A 14,182-nucleotide genomic window follows, 5' to 3' on the forward strand; every position below is an offset into this window, starting at 1 on the left:
GTTTTTTAGATCAAAGTAAAGTTGAAATAAATTCAAACAAACAAGTTTTTAATAAAATAAAACCTTGGATGAATGATTTTATATGTTCTAAGATCAAAAAAAGAAATCATATTTTTAAGCTTATGAAGTGTCATCCAAACAATGAAAATCTAAAAAGATTTTACAAAAAATATAGGAATTATCTTCAAAATAAAATAAGGAATTTAAAAGAGGATTACTACAAAAAAAGGTTTGAAAAATGCAGTGGTAATTCGAGGGAAACGTGGAAAATAGTAAATGAGTTAACAGGTCAGTCAAAGAAAAAAGATGACGCTCTTAGATTAGAAATAAATGGTGTACTGACTGATGATTCATTGGCAGTTGCGAATGAATTTAATAACTTTTTTTTAGAAATTGTTGAAAATCTGAAAATGAACGATCATACATCTCAGGTTGATCTACGTTTATTAGAGTATAGAAACAAGTTCCCCAGTTCTTTTCAAGTTAAAACAATGTTCATTGACCCTGTTTTCCCTGCAGATCTTTTAGCTGTAATTAACACATTAAAAAATAATACATCTCCTGGAATTGATGGCATAAATGCAAGCTTGATAAAGGAAATTTTTCCGGAAATTACTAATGTTCTTTTATTTGTCATTAATTTTAGTTTAACAACTGGAGTTTTTCCAACAAATTTAAAAAATGCAGTAATAATACCAATTTTTAAGAGTGGATCAAAGTCGAAATGTAGTAACTATCGTCCGATATCTTTGTTGTCATGTTTCTCAAAGATATATGAAAAAGTTATGAAGAACAAATTATTAGTATTTTTAGATAAAACAAATTTTTTTAGTGGAAATCAATTTGGATTTAGAGCTGCTATGAACACTGAACATGCTTTGCTAAATTTTATGACAAATGTTAATGAAGGTGTAAATGAGGGGAAAAAAGTGAGTGGGCTTTTCCTCGACATAAAAAAAGCGTTTGACACAGTTGACCACACCATTCTGCTGGACAAGCTGTTTAATATTGGTGTTAGAGGTGTTTCCCATGAGTGGTTTAAAAGTTATCTTTCTGACAGGAAACAATGTGTTCGAATTAATTCTATTCTTAGTGAAATGGGAACTATTAAGAGTGGGGTGCCTCAAGGATCTGTATTAGGGGCAACATTATTTATTATATTTATTAATGATCTTTGTGAAGGTAAATTTAATGGTAAGCTAACCTCTTTTGCTGATGATACAGCTTTATGTTACTCTGAACGCGATTGGCAGTCAGTTCAACATGCGATGAATGGAGACCTTGAGGCACTGAAATGGTGGTTCACTGTCAATCGTCTTTTACTGAGTGCTGAGAAAACCAAATACATTAATTTTAGCCTCATAAAACCCTTTAATTTTACAGATCCTATTACATTTAAATGTACACTTTGCTTGAGTAGACAGACAACCTGCATGTTAAACTGTGCTACTGTAGATCAGACTGATAGTATTAAGTATTTGGGACTTCATGTAGATGCAGAACTTTGTTGGAAAGTTCATATCAAAAAGCTCAAAGACAAAGTCAACAATTCAATAAGATATTTTTATTTTTTAAGAAATCTAAGTAATACTCAAATTTTGCGTATGTTATATTTTGCTTTGATTCAAAGTAGGCTAGAATACGGCTTGGTTTTCTGGGGTAATACTTATGACTCTTATACAAAACCATTATTTATTCAACAGAAACATGCTTTGAGATTAATTTCATATAAAAATAGATTTGAACCTTCAAAACCTCTTTTCACTCAGCACAAAATCTTTCCTTTAAAATATTTGTATGTTTTTAAAGCTTTGAATCTCTTTTGTTCAGTTTACAAAAAAATACCCAGGAATGAAAATGAATATATACTTAAGCTCAGAAATCCTAACCAGTTTTTAGTGTCCAAGCCCAACAACACCTTTTTTACAAAAACATTTGGTTTTATAGTGCTAAAATTTTTTAAGAAACTCCCTGAAAATGTACAAATGTTAATAAACAACAAAAAAGTGTTTTTAAATAAGGTAAAGAAATGGCTTTCACAATTGGAAGATATTGATGAATTATTTATATTATTAAATTAGAATCTTAAATGAGAATCTTATTTTGTATTTTTAGCAGTTAAGGACGCACTTTGGCGGGCTATGCCACTCAGGGTCTATACATTGTATGTAATGTGCTATGACGGCCCTTGGGTTGGGGCTAACAGCCGCCTGGTGGCACTAGTGCAGTGCGTGGTTTCGAGTTATCAAACCAGAGATAACAAACATGATAGATAAGAATCAAACATATGTGGCAGGTGTTTTGAATAATCATTTGTCTTTCTCATTTATTGTTTTTAGGTTAAGATTTCGAATGAGACCTTTGTGTTTTTTACTAGTATTGTTTTTATATCTATCTGATCGCTCTGTGTATACATTAAATTTTGTAAGTAAAGGAACCTCAACCACAGGCTTTGCCTAATGAGGCCCTAATTATTTTCTCAAATTCAAATTTTAAAATCACTTTTATTGTACATACAGTATGGTTGTTTTTGTGCTTCAGATTACTGTAACTTGTCTTTTGTCAGCCTGGTGAGAACAACGGACTTTTTATTTCATTTCAAGTCTATTTTTATTATAACCAAGTTGTTTTTTTGTTTTACTTCAAGTGAAAATTAATGTACAATAATTGTGAAAGATGTACAATGTATTGTAAGTTCTTTGAGAAAATAAATATATATTCTATTCTATTCTATTCTATTCTATTCTAAAATGACAAATTTGTAAAAAAATGGTATATTACTTTTAGAGGATTTTTATTTTTATATAAATGTTAGTCAAAGCATTGACTATACACAGAGGTCAAAGCCAATAGGATTGCTATACAAAATATTACGTCTTCAATTAAAAAAGTAGTTTCGCTGTTTCTTTTTGAAAAACCCTAAAAGCCACAAAGCAGAACTAATTCAATCAAAAACTAAACAAACTGTCCTATGGATGTACGGACCACCCTTGAAGACAATTTTAACGTCCAGTAATATCAAATTTCTTAATGTCTACTGTGTATTTCTTGTTTTACAAATTTTAACTATTTTGACCAAATACAACACGTTACACACTATTTATTTTTCCGCGTTTTTTTCCAGGGCAGTGAATGTAACCGGATGCAAGACCCACATCTACTTACATCAACCAAAGTCAGAGGTAAAACTGTAAACAATTGTCTAACAGTTCATTCAACTTCTACTACATCACAGTGCCGCTAGTGAACTGTCTAACATCAATTACAGGTGTTTAACACAGGTAAACGACCTATAACGCCTCACGCATAGCCGCACGCCACTCTGCATATAGTATTATCCGCAGTCGTATACTTAACATATCCCTACCGTATATATACTTGGGAATACATATCCGCTGTTTATATTACTTCTCTATACCGCAGTGTAATACTTAGCAATACATATCCGAAGTGTATACTAAGATTTATCCACGCAACCATATTTTAAAACGGATACTGCTAGACTAATATATTGAAAATATGAACAATGTTTTAGTGTTTCTTATTCGATTTACGTTAAGGTGAGCTTATGTCGACAAAATATCCCCTTCTGCTTGTAACTTATTCTACGACTGATTCATTCTTCAACCACACTCCACGGTACAAATTGTCATTACTTTTGAACACCATACTGGTGCATAATATAAGCTGAATAATAGAGGATGAGTTTGATGTGATATAATCGGTGTGGATTTGTCATTGACTACGACACCCCGATTCTAACGTAATGTTGGTTTTCACTCAGACTACCAGAAGGCTTATGGAAAATATACTTAATATTTATATAAAACAATCAATATTTTATTAATTGTTGATCAAATTAAGATTGCCACACATTTTTTTCACGTCATTACTTACAAACTACATTTGTGCAGCTAGTTTACACCCGAAAACCTTACTAAAATTTAAAAATATATCGTCAATATCTTTTAATATCTACATAATTTTTTTTTTTTTTTAAGAGCATAGTTTTAAATTTTTTTCACCCACGAAACGCCAAAGTTAAAGAACTTAATTACGGAAACCCCTGTATAAGTTTTATTATATTTCACGAGCACCCCAACCTACTATGACTGCTGGGTTAACGACTGCTTCAGCTTGCTAACACGTTAGTCCTCGTTTGGTGAGGATAATCAATTAAAGCTTCATCTCGACAGACAAATTACTGGCGGCAACGTTTGGTCTGTGAATTCAATTTTTTCTGAGGTCCAAACAGGAAATAAGCAGACGTGTAGAAAATCCACGCGATAATTATGGTGCGGTAGCATAAATCATACTTATTTGATGTTAAATAGTTTTTTAGCAACTGGATTGAATTTGCATTTTTTTATAAAATTGTTAAAATGTACACACTAGCTTAAATGTATATGTGCCTTCAATTAATTAACATTTTTGACTTTAAATTAACTCTTTAACAATGTATTTAACGATATTGATAAATTTTGTTATTCTATTTGGTACTAAAATATTATATAAGATATACAAAATACTGACAGCACCTTCAGTGAGCACAATTTGAAACAAATACACAAATAAATAAGTAACTTCTCACTATGCATGCAGGGTCAATATATTTTTAAATTATCATAAAAATGTGGTGTAACAAAAAAGAAATAAAACCATTCAAGAGTATTTAGATTGCTGCAAATTCATCCTAATCATTAAATAAATTTTTGTAAATACTTTTAGCATATTATTAAAACAATATCGACGAATACATTTTTTAAAGATAATGTATTACCCAAACTGAATTTAAATACAGTATAAGCACAGAGTAGACACATACTAAGCGAACGAATGAGTGAAAATATTTCAGGAAGGAGAATACTGTATTAGAACCCAGTGGCCCTTTCTTGAATCGTTCGGGAATTCACTCGGGTTTTGGTGGTACTTTGTTCTTCATCCTAATGAATTCTAATGCCGTGAATAGAGATTGAAAATTGTTCAAAATAATCAAAATGCATTATTGCAGTTGCATATCAAACTTGCATCTAGATAAACGTCTTCTGCCATGCATGTATACTGAAAACAACTATCCCATAGCATCGGTGGTTCAGTGGTAGAATGCTCGCCTGCCACGCGGGCGGCCCGGGTTCGATTCCCGGCCGATGCAGATACATTTTGTCCAACCGATATTTTATATTATAAGTCATTGAGATGGCAGGATATTTTTCCACTCATTTGTACATTTAAATTTGTTTATTTTACTATTAAAAAATAGAATAAAATAACTTTTATTAATCGACAAGTACCGGTACATTTTCACCGGTACATTTTCTAATGCAATCACAACAAACCAATCTACTTTACTTCCCTAATTACTTCCCAAGCAATCTGTGTGTTGAAGTTTTTTATCCAACGCACAATGTTAAAAGATATGCCTTGTCTCGTATTATGTCTATGTTATCATGACCTCCACCCTCCAGCGAACTCATAGCTACTTACTACGTACAGCAGATTAGACTGACCGTGGACCTCCTTCGTCCGATTGTATCCTCTGTCTGTTGTACTCGTCGTGGAACTGTTGTAGCTCTTCTACCAGTCCCTGGGTGACCATCTTGTCTACCCTAGCGTCCAGACGACTGTCCAGGGTATCCTAGGGACAACAGTCATAGTGAGTTACAGAGGTCCAGTCCTGGATAACATTTCTAAACATCAGTGGCGGGTCCAAGGGGAGAGCCTCCCCCCCAATCCTTAAAAATATTGAAAATTCTTGAATAATAACTAATAATTAAATATTGCAGACCTATGCGATTGCACAAACCTCTTTGGACATTTTAAACGGTACCCCAGACCTCCCATTCCTCCACCCCCTCTTAAAATTTTCTCTCTGAATCGTCCTTGCCTGGCATTAAGAAATTTACAGTACATTTAATTTCTTGCACTCTAAACGTCACCAACATAAATATATGAAAACAAGATTTAAATTTCCCAATAGGACGAGAGTACACTTTCTTGGTTGAAATTCTATGCCTAATAGCTTCTGGGTGCAAGTCAACGATTTAAGTTTAGGCATCCTAGCCACTATCTATCCGTCAAGATGCTATTCCTTATATATAAAAAAACGAATTATAGATTGTTACCTGAGTGGACATAGGTGTAATCCGAGATTGTTGGTTAGATCCAGGGAAAAGTCCAAATAATTGTATATCAATATGGTATTCCTTATATCGAAAACTGACGTGCCCCCCGTAATTAGAGGTTGTTGGTTTGATCCAGGGAAAAGTCTAAGTGTTTAAGGTTCAAAAAGAGCCCAACTGACCTTGATCAATGCGCTTTTGCTTTTAATAATTGTTCCTGCCTAATGAACCTGCTGGTCTTAGTAACAAAACAGTCTACGTCAACACTTATCGTTCAGACATCCTAAACCACGCTCCTTTAATACAGTGTGTCGACGTCATATTAGCGAATTTCCCTATAGGGAAGTAGCTATTACCGTAGGTGGCACGGTAAGACCTAGATCCGGGACCGATTTACTTTTTCATTTTGATGTCCCCAGAGGCCAAAAACACTATTCGTTCAAATTTTTATATATGTATATATATATATATATATATATATATATAGACTTATATATATATACGTCCGTGAACGCGATAACTTGAGTAATTTTTGTCCGATTTTGATGAAATTTGGTTTAAAGGTGTAAAGCGGGATAAACTTGAATGAGTTTGCAAACCAGCACGATCGGACCATGGGAACGGGGCTTTACGGGGGGTTTTATGGGGTAAAAATTGGGTTTTCTCACTTTTGACCCTCAAAACACAAAATTTCCCAATTTCTCTTTAGACCTTTTTAAAGAGCTTAAAAAAACAAATAATTTAGTATATAAAAGTATTTTTGTTCGATAATTAGTAACGGAGGAAATTAAAAAAATTTTAAATTTAAAATTCCCATGTTATTCTTATGGAGAATAATGTCAAATGTTGTAGTTTGCTTGTTTATGAATATATTTTGATAAAACTTGGCAAATTTATTTATTTTGTACTAAGCTATCAGTATTTTACTCAAAAACACACTTTATTAGTTTCCTTGCAGCAGCAAACCTAGGTACTCGTTAAACCTAATGTTATTAAAATATATTTAACTGAAAATCAATTCAGACAAATGGAAATTCGCTTAGTCGGCAGGTTTGCTGCGGCGGGGGTATTTTAAACTTATATGATACAGTATGTAAACATTAACAGTACGACCTGCAGTTTCTGCAAATATATTTATTTTGCATTACCCAGCAAAAAAACCAACTATATTTCACGTTTTCCAACAAAATAGTTTCAAACACTTCTCACTTTCTAACAACATTACGTTTTAACTATACCGAGTAAAGTCATGAACCGAAATAGCGATAAAATCATCGACTAATTTAGCAAACGTGCGAAATGTCATCGACTCTCGGTTTGAACGGACAATAAATTTAGACTTCCTCTCTCTCTGGCCCCGAAATACCCAGCAGGTCAGAAAACGGCGGTCGTTAACCCTGTGTTTTACTACTGGATAAATGACAAGGGAGATCCATCAACTGTAATAATACAATTATAATAACCATAATTACGATGGCTGTGGACTTCTACTGAAGAAATATGAAGCGGTACTTTGCTGTGAAAATACAAGAGGTTGATCACCAATCGCCAACACAATCCTATGTTGTGTGTGTTTTTGGGGGGTCGTTTGGCTGGTGAAGAAAGAGCGCGTTTTTCTCATTGTTATACTTGCTGTCCATTTATAACGTGGCTGAAAACGTAAGGTAAACGGATCATCAACTAGAGTGTAATTTAATCAGCAACATATAAAACTTCAATTCGTTTTACCATTGACTATACACCTCTACACATTGACTAATGACTATACACCACGTAGAGGTTTATAGTCAATGGTTTTACTAACAAGCCACTGGAACTATTTGCATTTTTTATGTGTTTCTTCGTAGTTGTAAAAACTTTGAAATTCGACGCGACAGCCAGTGACTAATTAATGTAGCATTGACAAAAGTTTGTTTACATTATTTTTGGGTTAATTTAATGAATTGTGCTTTACTGTTTGGTTATATGACTAACAAGTTGTTCTTATGATTACAGTGTTTTATTTGGTTAAATGTTGAAATAACAAGAAACAAATTGTAAACAAAACACGACCTCTACAGTGCACCGGAAAGAACTCACAATAAAATTGTCTTCAGCTGATCCATAGGTGGATGCGAACATTTGAGAAATCTACTAAGGGAGTATGTTTTATCTATGCCATTGCTTAAAATTTCGCAATGTAACCAAAGAGCAAAATTGGCCTTAGTAAAACTAAAAAAAAAAAAAAAACAACATCAGCTCATTCTAACATCCGGATACGAAACACCACATCAAACCAGTCTTCAAATCTTACAATTTGGTCTAGACGGATACTTGCACTGTCCACAATCATTGCTTAACACATTCACGAACTTCAACATGTTAATTTCCAACAACCGACAACACTATTAAAATCCAACTCGTAGCGACCCAACGGCGAAGGATCGATTGAGTTAATGGCTTGGACTGAGCGATGTTTGCAATACAATCGGTAAAGTGACAAGATCACTTGAGACGCGATTGCCGATCACTTAAACACTTGGGACATTGACAGACGGTCAATAAGTAATGCGATTTGCTATGACAATGTGTTGTTCTGGTAGCTATAGTGACATTATGCCTCAATAAAACTGCGCTACTGGAAAACAAGTGATTCGAGCAACCATGAACTACAGAGGAACTTTGGAAAAAACACACTTTAATCACGAGCTGCACACTTTGTCTAGAGTTATGGTATGTAATAAATGTACTCAACGCATGTAGGCCCTACTTAAAACATCGAGGTTAGGATTGCTGGATTAGCTTCATTATTGATGTGAAGGTATTTAAAAAAAAAAATACAATGTCTTTGCTGACCACAAAACTCGTTTCGAAAAGAAATACTTCCCAAACAGTTATAGTCAATAGTCAGTGCACTTTGGTTAAATTTAAACGCAACAATGTTGATTTTCATATTATTGCTCTGTCTAATGCAATAGGTAATTTGCCAATGTGGTCAGTATGAAACGTTATCCAAACGTATTTAAAGTTGTATTTTAGCAATAAATTACCAACAAATGGTAAGAATGGACATTTGACTGCATATTCAAAAATTGGTATTATAATTGTGATGCTTTGTGTAGCATTGGTACTAATTGATAATATATACTTAGTCGCGAAATTGTAACGCATATAGCAAAACAATCTTTTGCTTGGACTATGAGGGATAAATTGAAATGGGTTTGTAATTTTGTACCGGAGTCTCATACAATGCACACCACCAACAAAAAATGACTTCTTTAAAGTAATGCATTTCGGAACGGTGCAACGATTAGCACTAATCACTGTAATTGGGTACAATTCATTAGCACGGGGTGTCTCGAGGCGGCACGCGTGCCTTCCGCTAGTTGCATACTTCCGGTGTAGTCTGCAGCAAAGTGCAATTCTACCACTGAATTACCAGATCACTATCTCCATGGATCACGAGCTGTAATTTGGTTTTGCATATTGAAAACGCCATATTATGTAGATGTTTGATACAACCACTAGAAAATGTTGGTGTGAAGATTTAAACGTGGACGTTTAAAATCAAAGATACTGCAAAATTTCTAGAAATGTGGATTTAGAATTTATGTTTGGTTTCAAACAATTTGAGTGACGGCAAAACCACATGTTATCAATACATTGGTCATTAATGAGATTATAACCTGGTACAGTACTCGAGCACAGAAGTCCTGCCATCTACTACCCCCAATAGACTAGCCGAATCTTATTCAGTAGTTAATTCTGTTCAGCTACATAATTCAGACTTAATAAATTTAAGGCTTGAGTTTTTATAGTAATTGATACTACTCAATTACCTAAATATTTCAAAGTGTTTACAAAAAATATAAATGTTATCATGATATATAACATTGGGACTCATTGATACATATTAAAGAGGTTTGTATAAAAAAGGTTATGATATGAATTGGTAATTTTTTTTATATATAAGGTTCACACAGTCCTATAATAGGAAGTACAGGATTCCACATAACAAAATTAAAAATGGTGTAACCCTTGAGATAGTTGAAAATTTGTGTCTAGAAATGTTTACAATATTTCAAACTAATCAAGGAAACATAGTCTGATTCTGCAATAAATAAACATTTAAAACTGCAACATACAAAATGTTTGTAATTTGTAGAGTAAAACAAATATTTTAAACTAGCTTTTTTAAATTTCGTTTATAAACAAGCAACTCGGGGAAATATTAACCAATCTTTATAAAACCTTCCCAGTCGTACAGTCATAAAAACTAAGGTAATATACTAGGTGATTAACAATAGTTAATATTCCAATTAATACAAATAAATTCTGAACTATAATACCCGATCAGAACGCCAATATAGGAGTTATGAGCAGGTCACTTCACTGTTGAAAGGACAAAGTGTCCCGCAAGAGACAAGATGGACAGTTAAAACGTCAGCAAACTGATCGATCAAGAGCTGCGTAAACCAAGTCAAGTATGTGGAGAGAGCTGCTTTTGACACCCAAAATATGATAAGACAGTATTGGTCAACTCGACTCTTCGACATTATTGATCTTGTTAAAAAATACCAATTTATTCTGAAATATAGCAGATAATTGAAGACGTATTGTTTTAAGTCAAGTTTGAGTTTGTCATGTTTAAGCTCTAAATGAAAATAAGGAAAGGTTTAAGGCTGTTAAAAGCAATGCTTCAAGAAGAGGCGTTCCGATAAAATTGAGGTTACTGTTTCACAAATAAACCTTTTGTAAGGTTCCTTTTGATATGATGAAGTTTAATTTACGATCCAAAAGTGGTTGGTGGGATGCAGCTTCCCAGTGGGGCGAGGTCTTTTAAAAATCAGGTTTACATACATGTGCGTAGGTTAAGATCTTGGAACCTGTAGTTGAGAAAGTCTTCGTCTTGGTTGGAAGTTCTTAGTAATGGTAGAATACGAAAAAATGCTATTACGAAATTTAAATACGCACATAGGTGGCGTCCCCATCTCAGTTGGTAATAATAAATCTAAAATTCACTCGTAAGGATTTCTATAAGGGCAAGGACAACCGCATCGTTCTGAGCAATGTTATGCCAGCACATAAAAATAAATGCCATCCTAATCTACATTATAGTAAAGAATTGACAACTGTTCTAAGTCTTTCCAACCCCAACAGCGAATGTACCCATAATGTCGGATATATTATGCTCTCCTCACACTAGGGGTTACGTTCCAGGGGTTGGTAGCATGGTGTGCCAGAACTCAAGTTATTTTACAACTAGAATCTTTACTGTATGATACAGACGTTTGGTCGACGGGTGTCGCCTAGCTATAATTCAAATAATGAGTAATCATAAATAGATTATTCCCTTTGAGAAATTCGCTAACAGCTTCGAATTTGTGATAAGTTATTAGAAAAAAATCGTGAAATTTCAGGTAGACTAAGTTTATTCCTTATTTAAGGGAGCAATATTGTCTTCTTCTTAGGATATAATACCATAACACAAGCAACAATAAATCTATAAAGAACTTTTGATAAGACCAAACAATTAGGTAAATTATGTGGAGTTGCAATAACATTATTTTACTAAAATTCCCCATACTTAATTCAAAATAAACTGAAGAGCTTATAGCATAATGATGAGTCTGTTCTTAGAAGAAAAACTACAATAGGATTTGCATCTTGTAAAGTTGCCAAACTGCAGGTATTTCCCATGAACAAACGGGAAAACTTTACTTGAACCAAACCAGCGTACAAATACAACGACAATTTACAATTGATGTAAAGTGTTGGTTTGATATTGGTTTCTTCTTTGTACTTGGTGTAAATGTCATAAGGTAACCGTTATTCAACTTTTCTTCATTTGAATATTGCTTCCAAATTCCTAGAAGCTTTTTCTACAATACGTTTGACGTTCAATACAATAAAGTGACCTCAATTGCTCTTCTTTACTTTGATCCTCACTTATAAAAGACGCCATTTTGAATATTTCTTTTCAACCATTGTTTCTGCTGAATTTCTCTATGGGAAACAAAAAAGTCTAGTCTTAAGATGTACTACATACTCACTATTTAAGATTCACTACGTTTAAGTATGAAATTACTAAGATAAACTGAACAACTTACAGTGCTGCTGCTGGAAAATACCGTGTAGCCTACGTTCGTACGTTCGAACCTTTTTAATCACCAAACAAAAAAGAAATTACACTATACACTAACATCTAGGGCATCCTTCTCCATCAACTAAGTAAACTGTACGACCTTGTAAAAATCTGAAAAAAGAACTTCTATAACAACTGGGACGGGAGGCGTTGTCCTGTAATCCAACTACTAGGAGGTCACGAATTGTGGATATTTATAGGCATGCACTGTGGATGCGATACTCCCTGGTGTGGATTAACGTCCACATGGGTGAGTACTACGACTATCCGCAGTACTATACTGATAATTAGACCAACTTGTATATACCAAAGGCAAAAATGTGGTTCAGATTCCACTATAAACTGTAGGTCCCTTAGTTGTCATTAGCTGTATGGGCTATTAATTAACAGCTGTGTCTAAGGAATGTCTGCCTTAGTCACTAACAAGACTATAAGATCACGCCACTCATCTTAACACTTATCTCAATTCATACTTGGCTTATAATACCTACTTTGTATGGTCGCCATTTCATTAAAAAGTAAAAAGTATAAAGTATAAATTGAGAAAAGATAACCTGTTGTAGAACGCTGGTTTAAGAATACAAAGCAAATAAAAAAATTAAATTATTCTTTAAACTTATTCGTTTTGTAAAAATTTTGAAATTTTTTTATTCGATAGTAAGCTATTACATTTCACTATAAATACACTTTAACACCTTCCATGTATCTAAACCTGAGTATTCATTAAAACTTATGTTATTTAATTGGGAATAAATCTTGCATTTTTAGGAAATATTCCAGTAAGCATCCATTTTGGAAAATGGAAGTTCACTGGTAGTGTGAAAGTTGGCTAAGACGGGGGTATTTTTAAAATTAGAACTTAGTTCTTTTTGTGGATAATTAAATGGAAACTATCGATACTAGCGGTTCTACATTCTACGGTGAAATGGAATAACATCTTTAGTTCGTACAATATTCCGACATACAATATATTTAAGGAATCTACCAAACAACAACATTGTAAGGAAACAAATCTAATACGAATGTTTTCATTGTGTTGATGAGTTATTATCTACTGTGCTGCCACAGAGTGCGCAACAATGTAACTCACTTATAAGAGTAACGCCAACAATAACAGCGCTACTTTGTAGTACTCGTTGTGTAATGCTTGGCATCTCACTTGTCAACACGTGACTTCTTACTTACAGAAACACACGGGACGATGTCGATGTTGGACAACGTTAAACGTGGACTACGTTAAAAGCAGACACCGCCTCCATCAGACAACGATAAAAGCAGACAACGACGAACATGGACACATTCAAATGTGTCCAAGCTTAACGTTGCACGCAAACGACGAACCTGGACACATTTATAAGTTGTCCAGGGGTGGCGTTGCACGACACGACGAATATGGACACATTCAAATGTGTCCAAGTTTAACGTTGCATGCAAACGACGAACCTGGACAAGTTTTCAAGTTGTCCAGGGTTGTCGTTTGCGTGCAACGTTACCCTTGGACACATTCAAATGTGTCCAAGTTTAACGTTGCATGAAAACGACGAACCTGGACAAGTTTTTAAGTTGTCCAGGGGTGGCGTTGCACGACACGACGAAACTGGACACATTCAAAAGTGTCCAAGGGTAACGTTGCACGCAAACGACGAACCTGGACACTTTTAGTTTTTGAATAGACTGTACACCAGGCTCATCAAATTCTCAGTCTCGCTCGGTTGGTAAACTCTGAATGAGCTTCCTAAAACAGAAATGCCGTGAATACGCCTTATTGTTACAAGGCTTCTTTCTAACACACTGTTACTAATACACTGTGTTGTAGTGACTCATAGTCCGCGAAACACATTGTACATTATAAATTCGGAAATTTAATTGCATGTTTATTTGGTCGCTGTAAATGTTTGCTGGATATTAATAAAAAAATAAAACCTATGGGACCTGGATA

General features: G+C 34.1%; 1 protein-coding gene and 1 non-coding gene across 2 annotated transcripts in view; one reads left to right on the forward strand and one right to left on the reverse strand.

Moving 5' to 3' along the window:
• Positions 1-14,182, reverse strand: part of LOC129004328 (tRNA dimethylallyltransferase-like) — a 169,664-nt gene that overhangs the window by 27,765 nt on the left and 127,717 nt on the right. The window contains exon 5 of the mRNA XM_054432874.1: positions 5,508-5,635. Coding sequence (XP_054288849.1) covers positions 5,508-5,635 — 128 coding nt within the window. The remainder of the gene's footprint in view (positions 1-5,507; positions 5,636-14,182) is intronic.
• On the forward strand, positions 5,082-5,152 carry Trnag-gcc (transfer RNA glycine (anticodon GCC)). The gene has a single exon. It is a non-coding gene; the product is annotated as a tRNA-Gly (tRNA).

The sequence above is a fragment of the Macrosteles quadrilineatus genome, unplaced genomic scaffold (assembly GCF_028750875.1).
Source record: "Macrosteles quadrilineatus isolate MER2022 unplaced genomic scaffold, UCM_ALF_1.0 Scaffold_9__3_contigs__length_116548681, whole genome shotgun sequence".
Lineage (NCBI taxonomy): Eukaryota > Metazoa > Arthropoda > Insecta > Hemiptera > Cicadellidae > Macrosteles > Macrosteles quadrilineatus.